Source organism: Nilaparvata lugens, chromosome 12 (genome assembly GCF_014356525.2).
Source record: "Nilaparvata lugens isolate BPH chromosome 12, ASM1435652v1, whole genome shotgun sequence".
NCBI classification, from domain to species: domain Eukaryota; kingdom Metazoa; phylum Arthropoda; class Insecta; order Hemiptera; family Delphacidae; genus Nilaparvata; species Nilaparvata lugens.
In genome coordinates this window covers 22,148,127-22,168,918 of record NC_052515.1, presented here as the reverse complement: position 1 = coordinate 22,168,918, position 20,792 = coordinate 22,148,127, and the positions used below count along the sequence as shown (strand labels likewise).

General features: G+C 33.5%; 1 protein-coding gene across 1 annotated transcript in view; it reads right to left on the bottom strand.

Moving 5' to 3' along the window:
* The window catches only part of LOC111055871 (dynein heavy chain 1, axonemal), a 357,355-nt gene that overhangs the window by 336,333 nt on the left and 230 nt on the right, over positions 1–20,792 (bottom strand). Inside the window, exons 2-8 of the mRNA XM_039439162.1 lie at positions 20,494–20,589; positions 17,961–18,087; positions 16,605–16,752; positions 14,899–15,104; positions 12,514–12,681; positions 1,886–2,101; positions 553–812 (exon numbers count right to left, since the gene is read on the bottom strand). Of these exons, the coding sequence (XP_039295096.1) occupies positions 553–812; positions 1,886–2,101; positions 12,514–12,681; positions 14,899–15,104; positions 16,605–16,752; positions 17,961–18,087; positions 20,494–20,589 (1,221 nt within the window). The remainder of the gene's footprint in view (positions 1–552; positions 813–1,885; positions 2,102–12,513; positions 12,682–14,898; positions 15,105–16,604; positions 16,753–17,960; positions 18,088–20,493; positions 20,590–20,792) is intronic.

The window sequence follows — 20,792 nt, the reverse complement described above, 5'->3', positions numbered from 1 at the left end:
AATCCGGTCTCCACTCATTCAATTCACATGTTGGAACCAATCATTCCTACTCCCATTTATTTTATCTTTTATTGCAAAAATATTCAGCTGAGCTCTAATATCTGTGTTTTTGAAACACAGATAAAATTTGTTCCAATTATCAAATCAGAATTAATTGATTAATAAGAATAAAAATAAGCCTAAGTTCATCCTCGGTATAAATTTAGAATCAATATACAAAATTTCAAGTAAGTCACTTGAGTAGTTCAGACGTGATGATGCGTCATTCGTGAATTTCCTATTCCATACATGTATAAACCCATCCTCTCCTCTATTATCATAGATGAAAGATTATTCATTCATTTCGTTTTTAATAATTCAGGATCACACAACCGTCAGAAGAATATACTACAGACTTACGCTCAAAACAGTTTCGATTCCAATTTATGCAACAGTCCAAATTAAGCTGGGTTATGAGTAACTTCAGAATTTTTCAATTACACATAATTCATCTAGGTATTCATATAGATAGATAACTACTAAAGATTACTAGAAGATAGATAGATAACTTACTCAATATAGGCATCGACGTTGAGCGAGTAAAGTTGGACGTAGGTAGAGAATTTGCGGCAGTAGGCCTTGAGAGGAATGATGGCAAACCTGACAGCCACCTCGAGTCTCCTCCTCAGAGCACAGATCTCCTCCTCATCGTGACCCACTGAGGTGAGGGTCTGGTTCTTGGTGAGCTGCTGGCGTTTCAGCACAAACGGTTTCACGCTGGGAATGTGATGACTAGCTGTGATCGCGCACTCTAGCAAGTTCAAAATTACCGTCTGTAAACACATTATTGAAAATAATTATACAGTAGATCGATTGAATAAAAGCTAGCAATTGCTATTGTTGAGTCATTTTCATGCAAAAAGTTAATAAAACAATTATTTTGTTTGCTATTTGAATACAAACAATATTATAGAAGTTGAACTGAGATAAAACATACATAATAATACAAAACAATTCAAAAACTCAAAACTTGAATATACTATCATTAAGTTCATCGAAATAATTTCCCTTTCCATTATTCTTCTATGACTGTAAGAAAATAATCCAGTAGGATACTACTGAATTCGCCTGTATAGGCTAGCTAGGAGTCAACTAAGAGTAATTTGCCTGTAATTTGAGTAGGAGCAATTTGCTTGCAATTTGAATTGGATCAATTTGCTTGCAATTTGAATTGGATCAATTTGCTTGCAATTTGAATTGGAGCAATTTGCCTGCTAGTAGTAAACTGAGAGGTAGCCCCCTTCAAATCAGCTAAAGGCTAGAGCTTGACCTGAAATACATACAGTTTCCTTAGGAGTGTGAGATGGACAAATATTTGAAACAGAATAGAGGACATTGTGAAGATTAATTCAGAATTTGTTTGACCATTTTCGTAATAGAACTGTTTTCATGAGCTTAACCAGCGGACGAGTGTACTCCAAGTAACATTTCTTCGTAATAATCATGAGTTGCATTGCAACATTTTTCTGTTTTATTATAACGAGAAGGGTAAAAATAGTAACTTCGCGAAGCAGTCTCTACACTTTTTTAGAAAAAAAGTTTTTTATAACTTCAGAAAGCTTACTCTTCTCTAGCTTCAAGCTTGATTGTTATTTTAACTATTCAATAGTATTTGAAACTCTCAAATAATTATCAGATATCCAATAGTTTTGAAAATATAGAATAATTTCTGGTAAAGATATAAAGAGAGTTTCATCAAGTCCATACTGTAGCTAGATAATAATTCAATAATCATGATAATCATTACTGTAGCTGATAATTACTGAGAGTAATTATTATTCTGATAGTCACTGTAGATAATTTTGATAATTTAATTATTTTCCATGATTTAGCATGGATTCCTCACCAAAAACGTAACACCCAACTGATCGTTGTACGTCTCGGTATCATCGAGTTTGAGCTCCATGTGGAAAATTGGAATTGGATGCGTTCGGAATTTTGAATCAGACAGATCCTCGTTCCAAACAAAGTCTTGCGGCAAATCGTAAGTGCAGAGACATGGCCCTTCTATGAATTCGGTGTAGGCCGTCACTGATTTCAGCACAAGGGAACGAATTGCTGACTGAAAAACATCACATGAAACCAATATAATCACGGTGATGTGAATGATAAAGATGGAAATGAAGATAACTACGTTCATGCAGAGACAAATTAATGATCTAGGTATCTTTACTCTATAGTTTATGCGGATGGTAACGATGAAAATGTAAGATATTGTAGCTTTTTTCAGTAATCATATCATAGGACTTTTTCAACAGAATTTGGTTATCCCTCTCGGCCTGTTAGCTGAGTGAGATCAAAGCGTAATACAATATTATAAAGAAAGAAGATAAAGATTGTGATAATAATTGTTAATCGATACATGAAAGTTGGGTTTACACCTGATTAAATAACAAAAGTTTTCTACATTATTGTTATTAAAATACAAAATTTTGTTTTTGGATTAATAAAATAAGTAATTAACATATTATTTTAATATCATTCTCTCTAATAACAAGGAATTTCCGGTTAAAAACACGAGTTAATAACTTTTGTTAAGAGAAATGTTTGACGATTCAAGTTGATTACTTTTTGTTAATAACTCTTGTTATTAACTCGTGAAATCCAAATACCAAAAGATGTTTATTTCTTTCAAACCACTTTGGTCAAATTAGGTACGCTTGACAAGTGCAATAGAACTTGATTCTAATGGCGATAGTTACTATCGATAATAATTATTCCAGTGCACACTTGTGAATTATATCTGGCTTGACCCTGAACTTGTTGAAACCGTGCATTATATGGCTTGTCGTAAATGAGACGAGACGCAACGTGGCATGTCTCTGGTAGATGAGTTGATATATAATATAACATAATTATATTATAATTTTCACATTTGGACGAAGTTGCAACGTCTGAACAGTATGATACGATCATATTTTGATATCAACTGATCTAGCAGACTCACGTCACATCATGTCACGTTGCGTCGCGTCTCAATTTGGGACAAGGCTAAAACAGTTATTTGTCACTAATATTGAATATAGTTAGATAACTATGGAATAGTTGTTTTCTTCCGATTGGATTGTTATAATTGTTATTCAACGTATAATGATGATTTCAAGATAATAACGTGATTAGAAACAGATAGTTAATCACGCAATCTAAAACGTGTGACAAGTAAGTATCAAATAGTTGAGAGTATAAACTAGTATCTGAATATAAATATAAAGAAAATAAAAATCTCAGTACCCTTTTTTTGAAATATTTTATCACAACATGTTTCGGACATTTATGCCATTTTCAAGTGATATGAAGTAAATAAATAAATACTACTAATTGAAAATGGCATAAATGTCCGAAACATGTTGTGATAAAATATTTCAAAAAAAGGGTACTGAGATTTTTATTTTCTTTATATTTATATTACAAGTAGCCCTACACAGAAAAGAGATAGTATTTGAATTTTTGTTTTTTTTTGTATTCAATGTACATTGACGATGTGTGCCCTGTATAGCTCTTGTGTAGCCCAACAAATTATCGATTGAATCATTCACAATAGTGAATAGATGAAGTCAATAAACTGGAAATAGGAAATTAACCATATTACTGATATTTTAATTAAAATTAGCTTTATTAATATATAGGGAATTAACAATCATTAGTTTATCACTAATAGTTCACAAATTTGACACCTTGAACCTAAAGAGAACCAACATGCTTATTCCACTTCTCCTGTAATTTTCTACCCAATGATGTTTCAGAGCTACATTAATCTCTTCAATTATTGGAAACTGCTCAATCAAAGACTAATCCCACAACAAAGGGCTGCAAACTCCAGCCGAACTTTGGACCATCTTGATACTTGAACAGAATCAATTCCCGGAATAGTCTATTCCATTCAGAATACATTTTCATTCTGAGAAAACAGATTGTCTGATGATGAGCTGCATGGTTACACGTGGCATTGCTTTTCTACATTTGATCATTATCGAATTGGAGTAGTGAGAGTCAAGAAGGATGGAATTTATTCTATCTATCTATCCTTTTCATCTATCCTGGTAAGCACATTATTATATTCAATGATTTTGACAAGGTTTCCCTAGTCTTTTAATACTTCATCTATCTTCCATTCTACAGTATAAGTATGGATAACAACACCTATTATTCAGAATCTGAACCACACTCCGACATCATTTCGAACAAAATTGGAACTTAATAGTTCTCTTTGATGTGAGGGATAATAGTGTTTCTCTCACTAAACTACTAACTTTGAAAGCATTCCCTTGACATTTGCAAACTCTTAAGTCAAGGAACAGCTTTCTTGTAATCTTGCGACTTGTTTGAACATCTCTCTCTCTCTATAAGCCACAAGTTAAAAGTGAAGAACTTACAAGTCTGCTTCAATGATTGACTTGTGAAAACTACAATTTCACTGCAGATAACAAATTATCATTCATGACCTGTTCAATTCGCAAAAAATGCTCAAGTTATTGTTAATAAGAGCATGTTCTGGCTCCATTCTACAATATTATCTCATCGAAATTTTATTAGTTTTGTTTTTTCAATTATTTCTATTGAAACTAGTCACTAGGACTAACCATCAATTTTTTTCTCTCATTTCTCATCCTGAAATATTAATTTTTATTGCTAAAGTTTTCCAGTTAAGCCTACAGTTCCAATCTATAATTTCATCACTTTAAATTATTTCACTACACTTTTTCCACTTCACTAGCACTACACCAACTCGAAGGGCTTTGTTCTCTTCAACTTCCTTGTGAGTTCAGTGTTCTCTAGTAGAGATTAGTATGATAAAAATTCCAGTGATGGAGCCAACATCCTTGAGAACTAAAAATGGGAGAGCAGTACAATATTCCGTTTCGTTGATTGAAAATCTTGGAAGAAAGAAAAATTGAAACAAGAAGTTAATAATTGAGGGGAGTAGAAGGCAGATAGGGAGAGGGAAGGAATAAGGAAAAGAAGAGAGTGAGGGGTGGATAAGGGAGAAATAGGGAAGAGAACTGAAGAAGTGAGGAGAGAGGGAGGAGAAGTATTGAGAAAGAGTATTGAGAAGGTATTGGAGGAGGATGAAAAGTACTTGGAAAAATTGAAATGATATTTTAGAAGAAAATTGTAGTTGCCAGAGGCCGATAAGGTTAATGGAAGTGAAAAGATAGAGGAAATATTTCTAAATAATCAGGAAAATGGGGAGATGGTCTACCGGACCCACGCATTCTTGAAAAGGCTGTTATTTTAAGAAAATTAAACAAAGAGAAGTTCATCAACCACTTAGCAGCTCTGTTGTCATGACAACCAATGAATGAATATTCTCTCTTTGTCAAGGAAATAATAACTAATAAGCCTCTAAAAATTCCATTACAATTCCTTTGAGGAATAATTATAACTTCTGAATTGGGGTCTTTTGATCCAGTCCTTTGATGAATAATTCAACTTGGAAAAGTATTTTAACAACTAAGGTTGGTATGTTCCGAAATATTCGTGATTGCCGTTGAGCATGAAAATATCATCTGGACATCAATTCGCTGACCAATTGATATGTAATTAATCATGCTCCCTTTCCTGTAAATTAACAATTATTTATTTAGAAACATTCAAAATAATCTCTAAATTTATTGTGGCTTTTGTTGGATAGAAGAGGATATTTTGCACGTGATATATATTCCAATTTGCGGATCAATAATCAAATGATCATCATTATTCATGATCAAAGCGAACACAATTTCAAACCTGGCCTTGTAAATATTCGTAATCCAGATTTATGAAATGAGAATTGATTAAGAATTATTTATCAATTCTCAATTAAGAATTAGTTTCAATCATTGAACTGAAATATTCACATATTACATGGAAAACTCTGTGTATAATTCTAATATGAGTTGTAACATTATCCTGAAAGAGTTTAGGCCTATATGAAATAGAATATGAAGTTTGTGCAGAAATAAATATTCACATATTTCTTGAAAAATTCTGAGTAATTAATTGCAATATGAGTTAAAATATTCTCCTGAGAGAGTTTATATGAAATAGAATATGAAGTTTGTGACTAATCTAGCACAGGATCAGCTGCAACAATATTGCTGTAACTAAAAAAATCATTTGAATCAGTTAACCAACTTTTCTACAAAGTTTTGAATTAGTTTTTTAATTGTTAGCGCATCGAATAACGGTTTTCCAGGAATTGAATCACGAGTCTCCCCGTATCGATTCTACGTTGAATGAGTTTCTTCTCAGAAAATAAAGTGATAAACTGCAATATTTTCCACAATGTTTCTCAGTTTTCGGCTTCACTTTTCTCTACTTCTCATTCTCCTAAATTTTTCATCATACCTGATGATATTTTCTGTTCAGGTTTCATATTCCCCATTTCATATTATACATTTGAATAAATATTGAAAGATTTTCTCTCTAATAAATTTTGAATGAGAACAAACATAAGATTGTGGAATTTATCTACAGAGATATTGACTTTTTTTACAACGTGCTTGCGGTTACTCAAACGATTTCTTCATTCGTGAAAAATCTCAACGTTTTTCCTTTATTTTGAATTCCCACTCAAGAGAAACCAACTCACGAACAATTCAGATATTCAGACCTCTGATATTTTGAAGAACGTAGCATTCGCTTTCAGATGTATGGAACACGGGTACTATTTCCATTATTGAAATTTCTGTTTTAATTAAAAAGGAATTATATTGCCATACTTTTGCAGTACTTTACCTCCTCCTTCTACTCCTCCTCCTCCTATCGCTCTTTCTCCTCCTCCTCCTCCACCTCCTTCCCCACTTTCTCCTCCTCTAACTGCTCCTCCTCCTCCTTTCCTCTACCTTCTCCTGTAATTCCTCCTCCTCCTCTTCCGTCTTCTTCTCATCCTCATCATTCTCATGCTCCTGATATGCTTCTCCCTGGTCCATATCAACATTCCCCTTCTCATCATGTTCATCTTTACTCGTCTTGCTCACTCTTTGCCTTATAATCCTCATGCTGCTTCTACTTATTTCCCATATCAAAACCCTTCTACTCTTTCAAAAATATTTCACTCCCTCTTTTCCTTCTTCTCATCCTCATCTTGTCCTTCTTCTCTCTCTTCTCCCCCTTCTCCCTACCATCTCCTTCCATCTTTCTTCTTTTTTCTCTAGTTCCATTTCTCCTCCTCCTTCCACTGTTCCTTTTCTTCTTCTCAATCACCCCTCCTCCTCCCCCTTCTTCTGATTCTTCTTTTACTCCTCCTCCTCTCTATTCCAATCCACCTTCTCCTTTTCCATCTTTTCCTCCTCCTCTGAAGTTTCAAAATAATAACCTTTCTTTTTCTTCTTCTTCTTCTTATTTTGCTCTCTCCTTTTCAAGGAGCACGTTTATTGTATGTATTATTATGCATCTTACATTTTTTGTTAATTATTTTAGAGTTATATAGAATTATTATCTATGTATTATCAATTTATCATATCTCTTATTATTATGAGAATGTAATAGAATAATTTATGTTATGTAGCTGTGTTATCATTAAATTTAAGATGATTTGTAAAACTGTAATTTTGTAACCATGTTACCATAGGCGTCAAGCCTAGTAACGATTGTAAAATAAAATCTATCTATCTATCTATCCTTTCTCCTCTACACCGCCGGGCTTCATAAACCAATCTAGATTTCCAATAGTTGTTATAAACTTGATCATGTGCCAAATCCTAACTTTATTCGTGAAGACTTCATTCATACTCGAATCTTGGAGTACGTTTATTCCACCAGATTACTTCTGACAGAGACAGGGATTATTTCTATTGTCTTCTGGTGGGAGAGATACTCCATTCAAGAATTCAAACCGACTTCAGTGAGATGAGCTTGAAACTTTCAGCAATCTTTGTGAATAACATCCCTGCTTTTCATGCAACCAACAGTGACAGATTGAAGTGAATTTCACTATAGGCTATTCATCAACCGCTTTCCAGAGTCCTTGAATGAGTGAATAGATGCATCACACGTCAACTCACAGACGCACACACACACACAAGCACTTCACATCTCACCCATCTGTACCTGGAATTTCACATCATCATTCCAAGTATTACATATTTATCCATGTTCATGGTCCATGTTGTCACATATATGAATGAACTTGAGAGCTATCACATACTCATGATTTCCAATATTCAGACACAATAACATTTAATTCCGAGAATAAGCTTCAAATCTCTTGAATCTCTTTGCAAATATGTGGCGAACTAATAAATCTTGGTGAATGTGTGTGCCTGAATGCTCTGCTCGGAACAGGCAATAGCCTAATCCCTGTTTGAAAGAAGAAGAAGAAGAAGAAGAAGAAGAAGAAGAAGAAGAAGAAGAAGAAGAAGAAGAAGAAGAAGAAGAAGAAGAAGAAGAAGAAGAAGAAGAAGAGAAGAAGAAGAGAAGAAGAAGAGAAGAAGAAGAAGAAGAAGAAGAAGAAGAAGAAGAAGAAGAAGAAGAAGAAGAAGAAGAAGAAGAAGAAGAAGAAGAAGAAGAAGAAGAAGAAGATAAGAAAGAAGAAGAAGAAGAAGAAGAAGAAGAAGATAAGAAAGAAGAAGAAGAAGAAGAAGAAGATAAGAAAGAAGAAAAAGAAGAAGAAGAAGAAGAAGAAAACTAATAAATTCATTACAAACCGAAAATCAATATGCTTTCGGGAAGCTAACTTCTATTGGTTTAACTTCCATTGGATCACTATTCCCGTGATCAATCAGAGTTCCAGCTGAATATCTACCAGGGTTTACAGGGAATCTGACGTTGGTCAGCTCTTTAAATCATTCTAAACTGCTCAGAAATACTGAGATCAGTGAGCCGTTTTCCTGGGTTCATTGCCAACCTCTAATATCATTAGATTCCTGGAAAGCTTCATGAGAAATCTCTTCTTAAGTCGCCCATGTATAGAGTAGAATATTCACTGAGCATTCATCATGAGAGATATCAATGCATCCCATTCATCAAATTCTGATTGGAGATTCTCACAAGTAGGAAACTGCACTAACTCAAAGCTTTGATACTTGAATAATTAGGGAAAATCTCAGCACAAGATTGTTCCAACTCATGCACATTCTGAATTATCGTGAATTCTTCTTCATTGTGGTCTGGTACTGAGAAATTGAATGTCATCCTAAAGGGTTTCTCTGTAGAAAAAGGCGGAAAACTCCAATGGAATTCCATTATTATTTATTTGTCAGAGCGTTGAGAGAATACAGTGACAAGATTAATATTCCCGTGTCTGTTTCCTTGGTAAATTCCAAACATGCTTCACACATGTCCTCTTTGACACAATCATGCTTCTTGGATAACTCAGGTAGAACACTGTAATGATAAGGAAAACGCTCCACCAGAAAACAAAAAAACAACTCATCAGAAAGTAAGCGAGTACACGAGCTTACAAATTCATTACTCTGCACTTCAAACCACAAAGGGTACTCAGGTACTGCTCTAAAATATTGAGTAAGGTATAAGTCACTTGTAACTGAATGTGAGCACTTCCATTAATTTGTCAAGAGAGCTTCCACCTCATATACTGCAACTTTTGGGTAAGATGTCATTGAATTTTCTACTTTCCAAACGTAATTGAATTCTAGCTTATAAGGGATAGGAGTTCTTAGTTGGTTCTGATGTCAAGGTTTGTATTAACGCTCTTGATAAATTATCATGAAAATATGCTTCAATCATTTGGAACAGACAGATTAAGTACATCTAAGATAATTGAATCTTTTCAAAAAAGATTTGTGCATTTTGTATTGAATCGACTTATGCCAGACATGGAGGAACTCTCTTACAGACAATTCAGCGGGTACGTGAAATTCGAATTTCTGGGATGGAGAAGAACCAAATTTGATTACACGTTCTTATATAATTGTCTTCATGGGCACGTGAATGCTGGTGATCGTGGTGTTGGGGTCGATGTTCATCCAAAATTCCTTCGTAAAAACATACTCAAGTGATATGAGTTCTAAATTTCTTCACAGCTGCAATATACCAAGGCCATGTGCTGTTCTATTACATGAAAATGCCCAAGCATGCTAATTTTAAACTCCAATTTCGCTGCTTATCCACTCACCTGGATGGAAAATGAAAGTAGGATTCGAATAAATATCATGGAAATGAATGTAACACAGATTATGTGGAAATAGAAATGGGATATGAAAATAGCAATAGTTTACCGATTTACCAGTATCAGAAATTGATGGCTGCTTACATGTGTGAATCTTTCTTCATACTATATCCTTTACTCTTAAATTCTCAACTCTCACTGATGACAGGATTGACATGAAATTTAGCGATGATTCTCTGTATTATCGTTGATGTGATTCTGTGATTCGAAATATATATTTTTGTATTGAGTGAACCAATTGAAATTGACACACCTCTTTTCAATCACAACATATTTCTAAAACATTTAGGGCCGTTTGCACAGTCAAAGCTTAAACTGAATTCAATCAGCAGGTGGCTTAAACTAAAAATTAACCACATTATAATGAACGAGACTTGATATAGATTTAATCCACTAAATAAGATTTAATAAGATAAAATTCAGTTTAAACTGATACTGTGCAAACGGCCCTTAAAGTTTTACTGTAGTGAAGTCGAGATTGAATTCATAATGAAGTAACAACCAAAACATTTTTTTCAAATTTGTTCCTAGAACTGCTGTGATAATTTCAAAGCTTTTTATTCGGCCAGAGATTCCAATGAAACTCCAAATTTCAGAATAAAATAAATAACTCTAGACCTGTAAGATGAAGATTTATCACTTTCATAGTCTCCATATTCCTTTATAATTTTCCTCTTCAATTTCATTCACGTGTGAAGAAATAAACATAGAATCAAGCGACTCCTATAAACTACAGATTCAGCAGGAAAAGTATAGATCACTTCAAAACTGAAAGGAGAACTCCACTACTTCTACATTTACAAAATATCTTCTCCCTCTTCACTATACGATCTCTAATGCAATAGTCCATAATAGAAACTTTACTAGTCATAGAAACCACATGAATCCTTAGATTATCCCGTTTCCAAGTACGGTGGCATCCAGTTAATCCCAACTAATTGAGGTAAATTCCTGTTCGAAAGTAGTTATGTAGAGCTTATAGGAAAACCAACTTGAAATACATCAGTTTCCAACCTATTCAAGATATTTATCGATATCCATGTCTAAAGCTACAACACCTGAGAACGGAGAGATAACGCGGTGGAATCCGCAAATTTAGAGTTAGCGCAACCGAAGAACTAGTCAGTACTGTTCCACTAATTCACTATGGAAACAAATACAATGTATAGACTATGAGCCTGATGTAATGACCTTATACAAGATCAGTATATTGCAAATTATTTCGAACCAAACAGATATTATAACATCGAATTCAAAACAAGTTATAAGCTCTTGCAAACTCAAAACTTTGCAGAAATGAATACGAGTGTAACGTTTCAAAGTAGTTTCGGTTTAGGTACCCAAGTAACGTCAGAGATAGGAATGTCTATCCCGGGACTGATTTCCAGTCCCGGTATTTCGGGATCATCCAATATCAATCCCGGGATCCCGGGACTGATACCAGGATTGGCAAAATCAGTTTCATGCATTTTCAACCAATTGTTCCTACTCAATTACATGTTCAGTAACAGTGTGTGGAGATAAAAAAGGGCTCATTATAGATTGATTATATGCCTTTATTAGGGCGGAATTAGGACTCCTGGTCCTCTCTGCCACACAACCCTATAGAGGGAGAGGATATTATTTAAATGGAAAAATACTTGGGAAAAATATTGAAATTAAACATTCCATTTCTATAAATGTTTTCAAGATTGAGAGTAACTTTTTTTAAAAGCTGAACCACTACTAAATGAAATTTCGTAGATCCCAGGATTAACATCCCTAGTCAAAGACAAATAATTAAATATATATGAATAAATAAATACATTTTTTTCTCAAATATGTCCTCTTACAGTTTTACATGTTATTTTTTCTAATGGACATACTGTTCTACAAGTATTCACTCGCAATCAACTAGTAATGGGAAGTATTTTTTTAGATTTGTTCTCTAATGAATGAATGGCCATCAAACTTCACCGATTTATGTAGAGATAACATGTTATTTGTCATCTTTGAAATTGCATTACATCTCAAAATCGGTAAATAATTATTCATCCCATACTTTGTTGAGTCAATTGAACAATTCAATAATTTTATTGTTGGCTATTATGATTTCGTTCATAAACCAGCATATATTATTTTAGTTACTTTTCTTGTGTAAACAAGTACCTTGTATTTTATCAATGTTTATCAACCATTGTATGATATTTTTGTAGAATTTTATTGAAATATCTCATTCTCCATGAATGAAGAAATCTGAACATTCGAGATGAGAAATATTTTCCAAAGAAGAGTATAGTGAAACCCCATCTGAAGGATCCCGTTCTCATGAAGGAAGACGCTTTCAGTGAAAGGTAAACAGCCTGACCTGAATGGTGACTCACCTGCATCCTCAATTCGATGAGATCCATTAACCTGGCCAGCTTGGAGATTTTGTAGACGTATCGATCACTCTGCTTGATGTTGAACCAACCTCTGCCCACATCCCGCAGGCACATTGTGACGCGGTGGGCGATGTTGCGCACCCAAGATGTGTGCAGTGAGTCTATTATCTGCAACAAAATTACCACAAAAGCAGATATGAATAAGTTTCCGATATAAAAAAGATATTACTACAAATAAGATATAATAATTCACTCTCCACAGCTGTTGTGTTTCCCCTTGGAAAAGAGTGACTCATCAAGGCTTCACTCTCCACTCTAAGAATGCTTTTGGATAGTTTTATAAATAATAGTAAGTAGGTCATAATAGCAATAGTAATTCTTGTATAGCATAGAGTTTAAAGGTGCGTACAGAATCATGCACCACAAACACGCGTATTTCTCTATTAATTAGCTGATTCTATGCTTATTATTATCTGTATTTGTACAGAAATAGTAATACAGATATAATAAGGAAGGTGCATACAGACTTATGAGCATTTCTTTTCTCATCAGTTTATGCTATGCTTAATAAATCTGTATTTGTACAGAAACAGTAGGATACAGGTATAATAAGCATAGCATCAGCCGATGAAAAGCGAAATACGCGTGTTCGTGGCGCATAAGTCTGTACGCATCTTTAAACTCTATGTTATATTCATACAAGAATAATCATTTCTTTTAAAATCTAGTTACTATTTATAAAACTATCCAAAATTTCTCCTAGAGAGGAGAGTGAAGCCCTAAGTGAAGAGTCACTCTCTTCCAAAGGGAAAACACAACTATACAGTTGTGTACGTGATATATTTGGTGGTAAATGGTCCAAATGATTCTAATTACTAATGTATCTAGTTACTAGAACATTTAATAATACACTACTAATACACTCATGTTTCAAGTGGATAAGTCAAAAATAATTCATTGTTTCTTCTTTTTTGTTGTTAGTATCATGTACACATGAATAGTTAACACCAGTGTTAACCAAGTGTACCAATCTTATTCATACGAAATTTATAATGCGGGTGAATTGTTTAGGATGCAGGCAAATAGTTATAATAATTATATTTATTGTAATATTGTCATTCATTGATTGCAGAGCACATCAATTTGGAGTTAGATTGGGTAAATTGTTGAAGATGCAGGCAAATTGTTATAATAATTATTATATTTCTCGGAATATTGTTATTCATTGCTGGATTCATTGATTACAGAGCACATCAATTATTTGGAGTTACATTAAAATGTGAAGGATATTCAAAAATGTATCTGTCACTACTCCTGACTGTAGCAGTAGTCTACGCTTTGTGTATCTTGGAAATCCTTTATAAATTTAAAAAAATCCACAAATTCTTCCAGCCATTGCTGTAACAGCACTATCTATTCATCTGTAGAGGCCCCATTTGCTCAATATTTCCACCCAAGCCCCAAAGCTATTCAACATTGAGATTCATTTTAATTTTTTTTCAATTCAAAAATTAATTTATTTCGTACAACATATTATTATTACAAAACATTGTACCGGATAGAAATACAAAATGAAAAATACTAATAAAAATCCACATTGAAAAAGTAATAATCTAATAAAAATCAATATTATCCTAAAAAAAATTGTCAACATTGTTTATAAATAACATCTATGCTCCACATTTGATCTATTCTGACAGTTCCAAAAGAATCTCACTATACCCACCTTTCATCAAACTAATCGTCATTGTCATCAAAAGTAAATCCCGCTGAAGGGGTTTAAACTTATTCCAATTATTTGTGATAGAGTATCTGTGAAAGCCTCTATAATTATTATAACATTCGATGCTTTGCTACTCCTACATTTAAATGTGGGAAATAATCACTGATTGATCTCCTATCAGTCCTTGCAATGAGCACTACCCTCTATACCTTTGTAGGAGGTTGGAGATAGATTGATTTTATTTTGCGCTATGTTTATAGGGATAGGGAACTAAATAACTGAATATATCAGTTATAACTGACAGATGGATGTCTAACCGAGGGAGAGTTCTATTTTATATGATCAACAGATAATAATGTGATTTCCAGACTTGCTGTAATCATGTCTGACAGATGAATGTCTGATCAAGGGAGAGAATTATTCTATGTTACTAGAATAGTAATTTCTCTGGATGTTGGATGACACATCCAGAGGAGTTCATTCATAAATTCAGGAACATTACATATTATTTTCTAATTGAATAATATTATATATTAATTATATCGATTATTGTTCGATTTATTATTATTATTGATTAAATCATTATTATCGAATATTGAATAATCGATCAAAAGAGCTATTTTATATGACCCACATGGTAGTTCAGGTAAAAACCTACTCACATTGCTCATAGTATGCGTCTGTATGGACTCAAACTCTTGGAGTGTTACGTTCCTTTGGAAGTCGAACAGACACATGTCAGCCATGGCTAGGCATTCTGCCTCAACGTAGCTCAATGCCTGGTAAGTTTCGTTGATCACAAACAGCGAACCCCATCGGAAATTTTCAGCCACCTGCTTGAAGTCTTGCATCTTGACTATCGTCGGTTCTGTAAAGTTGAAAACAAACAAATAGTGAGTGAAATTCCCTTTTAACTGTAGCCATTAGATGAATAGGAAGCATCAAAGTGACAAAAGAAAACAAAGAGGTGAATAGTGAGAGAGAGTCACTTTTAACTGTCAAAATTAGATAGATGAATTAATTAGAAGCACTGATGTGACAAAACAAAGATACGTATAGTAAGATATTCTCTGTCAACATTGATTGAATGAATAGAATTGATGTAATTCATAAGGAATGATGACAGCTTGAAGTGGATCTCACTATTGAGGTATGAGGTGACAAATTCTCATCAGCTTGCTTTATCAAAATAACTGGGTTAATGAGACTACGTACAAAGTGAAAATTGATGAACTCTGTTAGCAGCTTTTCTTTATACACTTTGTGGCAAATAATGTTGGAACATTATCAAAGCCAAGAATGTTCCCTCAATATTTGTCATGAAAATCCTTAATGATGATGGAAAATGAATATTACAAAGGGTGAACCTATTGGCGAATACTCTTATCTTTTTTTATAGAATATAACTTATGAATTTCTCTGTTGTTTCTCTACCAATCATTGTTTTGATTTTGTGCATTATGTAAATGAGAAGAAATGAAAAGTATTGAAATTTTCGCACTCTTTTCAAGTTTTCCCTTTACAATACACTAACAGGTAACCTGTGCTCCGCAAGGATCGAATGAAAAACTTGACAAACTGAAAGCTTGACGTACTGGAATCTTGAATAATTGGAAATAGGCCTATATCCATCCCTTGTGAATTAAGAATCTGTATGCGAAATTTCAAGTTAATCAGGTCAATAGTTCAGAAGTGATGATGCGTCATTCGTGAATTTCCCTACCTCGTACTTGAATAAGTCAGTTCTCTCCTCTATTAGCCTATACCAGCACAAAGTAAAAATGAGTCAACGTACACCTTAGATAGTTGTGAAAACTATTGTTATAAATGGAAATATTAGACGAACTAAAATCAGATACTACGGTAAAAAGGTATTTATAATGTACGATTATAGTTTTGAGTCAATCACTCAAAACTCAAAGCTCAAAGGATACACTTTTGTTGTTCAGAGACTGTGTTTCGGAATCCAAACTACAACAGATTCATTATTGAGTATTTCGTCATGAAAAACTTTAATTTGAAGAAAATTACTTTCCACTCACAACATAACGAATTCAGGTTTTTTGTATTCATGTGGCGCATCTGTATTCATACAGTGACGCAAGAAAACGATTTATTTTGAATATTATTAGTCAGGCTACGGTAGCTCTGTAGAGTCAGCAATGATGTAAAACTTTGCATTCACTTCACTTGCATGTTTGATCATAATTTATTGCCATTCAATAATCATGTAAGTGATTATTAAATCTAAGGGCTATAAGCCTGTTTTATATTTCCAATAATTTATGATCATGTGTTTCATCATTGTTGAATAAATAAATTATTGGATCGATGAATCATTGATCATTGAACTGGTGTTTCAACTTACTTGTACAAAATCCCATTCCTGATTCGTCGTCAACTGTAGGCACAGTCAGTTTGACGCCTTCAAAGTGTTCCGGGTTGATTTTCAAGTATTCTTTTGCAATCAGCCTCTTTATCACATGGATGTGGTTTTCATTCACTTCTGACATTAGCTATTGGAGGGAATAGAGGAAAAATGCAATTATTAGGAATCTATTTCAGAGCAGGAATGGCTTTCTATATTCTGTACCGGTACTGTCAAGGAATAACTTTGTCTTGTAGAACTAGAGACGAAAATTGTGCAAAGCACACCAAAGAAAAGCTCAATATGAAACACTGTGAGATGAAACCAGTAACTACAGCAATAATTATACAGAGGTTGGTTTTGAAACAGCTCATTTTCTCTTATGAAGAGGAAATTTGACGATAGGTCTTTTTGGGAATCCTATTCGGACTGAAAAAACTACTTTCTGTGGATTCAAAATTTTGATCTGTAATCTTGGAACCGCCATTCTGAATCCAACTCAATTTTTTCAAATGAGAAGGTGGTCGAATGATAAAGAATTTCAAAAAGAAATGAATGGCGGAAATCGCACATCGATATCTCGAACTTGTAATATTTGGAATTGATAGACTGAATAAAAGTTTATTTCAAAATATCAAACCTGAAGAATAGTTATAATTAAACAACAATAAAATATATAAAGTTGATTGACTTATAACGAGTCACTTGAGTTGAATTTGTGACAAAGTAATATCAATTGAATGTTACTATCACTATGAGTTTTAATACTACTGAATTCAAACTCACAACTTGATAGGATTTGCCTTTTCATCGATAAAAGTTGAGTAAAACGTGAAAAAATAGTTATCTTGACAAATTATGAAATGATAATCGTGGTTCCCCATTTATTCACTGATAAGCACATCAAAAGTGATGATTATATGACTGCAGACGCCAAAAGATATTCTCAGCAAGAATAATCGCCAAAGTCTCAAATACATTTTTAATCCTCTTTAAGAAGATTATTATTCTTCCTCACTTTACAAAACACAGTTTTTCTTCGAAAAGTATCTTAATGAATCAAGTTATTCTAACAAGTGTTAAGCTATATTTCTGTGAGAACTTCACAGAGAATAGGAATTCCTTGTTGCGGAAACTTATAATAATTTTACTCCCTGAAGAATTAAAGGGAAGAAGTTTATTAGTTCAAGCTCTACGAAATTGCCCCAGCTTCCTCTTTTGGTACTTTTCGAATGAAATTCATACAATCTTCCAAAGTTGTATGATTTAGGTACTGGGAACATCGTTGAAAACTACTGTGAATCTTGAACAGAACTAATTATAAGAAAGACAAAATTAAATGAAAGACAACTTTACCTTACTCTCCAACTTGAGATCCTTCATTTTTTTCCCGGAGAGAATGAGTTTCCGAAACTGACTAGAGAACCGAAACTGCATACTTGACAAGTCCTGGAAGTGTGATGAGTTCAGGAATCGCTCAAACCTGCAATTAAAGAAAAAATTTTATTAAAATAGTATATTTCGCACCTAGAGCCGGAAATTAGACTTTTCCGGCTCGAAATCGGTTTTCAAGTCCGAGGCCGTAGGCCGAGGACTAGAAAAGATTGAGAGCCGGAAACACATTTTTGCCCGTGGTGCGAACGCTATTTTTCGCCACACAAAAAATAAAACCATATGAGGATAATTGTTTATTAGGCACTTCCGAAAGCAAAACTGAAAGGTCATAGCTCTAGCAAATCTGAGGTAATCTGGATATCAGGAAATTCTCCAAGTATTTTTTTTTCATTTTCAGTGAATACAATTACAAATCATATAAATATGATCGGGAAAGAACAACAGGCATGGCCTAAACTATTCTGTTCCCAAATTTTGATAATGAATAACATTTCCGAAAAAATACTTAGGTTGTTTTTAGTAGTTCTAAGTAGTTCCAAAATTATCCACCAGGTTTAGTGGTAAACGCAGTACATACTTTAGTTGGGTTTGGGTAGATTTCAATTTGTCTAAATAACCTGAAAAATTATGTTCAATTATGTTTTGATGTGGTAGATTGAGTTTATACTTGTTTATCCTTTCAAATTGCCATAAGATGATATTATTATGAATGTTTTGATTCTTGAATAAAAAACACAAATAATGAAATTTTTTGGATCAACAATGCTTGTTATCGTCGACTGCGGAAGTTGAGGTTAGAAGTCCTATCCTATTCTGAAAATCGAATTTGAATAGTTTATAATATATCTCATTTGTATTCCATTCATCCAAATAAAATTATAGTATCTTATTGCAGAATACTTTATTCAATTCTAGAAGCATAAACTAATTTCGCTTCATAATAAACTATTTGTAAAACGTTCAGCAGCAAGGAAATTGCCCAAGTAGTTCTAAAATTATCCACCAGGTCTCGTGGCAAACGCAGTACTATGAGGTTAGAGGTCGGATTCTATTATACTCTGAAAATTGAATTTGAATATTTTATAATATCTTATTTGTATCTCATTCATTCAAATAAAATGATAGTATTTTATTGTAATAGTATATTTCGCACCTAGGGCCGAAAATGAGATATTTCCAGCTCGAAATCGGTTTTTAAGTCCGAGGCCATAGGCCGAGGACTAGAAAAGATTGAGAGCCGGAAATACATTTTTGCCCATGGTGCAAACGCTATTTTTCGCCACACCCAAAAAAACTTCCCAATATATAAGAAATAAAAAAATAAATAAAATTCAAACAGCCTATTTTGATAGTTTGAATCTTGGTTATGACAACTTTTACTGTCAATTAATTTCAATATTACTAATTAATAATTTACAATAATGACCATATTTTTATACTAGTAATAGTAGGTATTGCCTTCGGCCTCCATATTACGCACGAAAACCAGCTCATTACATTCAAGTGGGGCGAAAACACATTTTAATTCTATTTTCGAGCATTTAAAATGTCTGAGCATTGTTTCATTTATAAGAAAAGCATGTTATAGCCTACTCAATTAAGGAGAAGTTAAACAAATTTTATGAAAAAATTTTGTTAATAAAGTCGTGTGGAAGTTAGGGACATATTTTTCTCTGGTATTCATCTCACATCACAACCAACAAGCTTTGGAATTCTGAATGAACCCTCCATTGTACGATGTCTTTGAAAACTCTTCATATGACGCTCTCCATACACCAGCTACAGTGTGCCTTTCATTTGAATGTACTTTATCATAGCCACCTCTAATACAAGGCCATGGCCTACGATATTGCAACGTCGCAGTGTAAGTTAGGCCTAGAATCTATTATACATGTTTGGTGGAAAAGATTTAAAAAAATAGCAGCTGATCTCTTCCACCAATCATGTGTTAGATTGTAGGCCTACACTGCGACGTTGCAATATCGTAGGCCAGGGCCTTGTATTAGAGGTGGCTATGACTTTATAGTACTGTGTGTTATAGGCCATAAGAGGACGTTAAGACGTTAACTAACAAGTGAAATATAATCCCTTTAACAACCATTCAAAAATTATGTCATATCTATTAGATCTGTTAACCATCAGCAATATTGAGGAATTTATTTGTTATATATAGATTCAATCTAAAAGCTCATTTTTTTCCTGTCTGGGCACCCGCCGAAAAACCTTCAGGTTTGGCAGGACCCTCAACTGTTTGCATTGTGAATAAAAAATTTTAATTTTGATGTTTTTTCTTTGATTAACGCACTCTATCATTATCATGAATTAAACAATCGTTGTAAATGGAAGTAACCAAACTTTTCTCAATTAGTATAATAATTAATGTTATATGACAATACAGTTGTGATATAATCATTTCAATACGTAAGATTAGATAAAATTAATGAATTTAATTCAATTTATGAAATGGTAAAATATAGATGAAAAACTATCTCACCTCAGATTCTCCTCCATGAGAGTTTTCCTCTTGAAAGCAAATCTCACTCTAGCGGCAAATTTCATAGGATCCTCTGCCATGAAATAAAGATATATTCTGGAAAAATTGAACATTGATGTATGTTATCTACATTTTTGATGATGATATTCTGACTTGCGCACAATACTGTAAATAGAAAGTTAGTTGAAAAATGTTAAATTGTCAGTCTCAATCTCTCCATTTTCTTATGTAGTCTTGTTCCATGACTCCTTATTATAATACCTCATTTGTCTACTTGTTCATGAATTTGTTGATTTTCT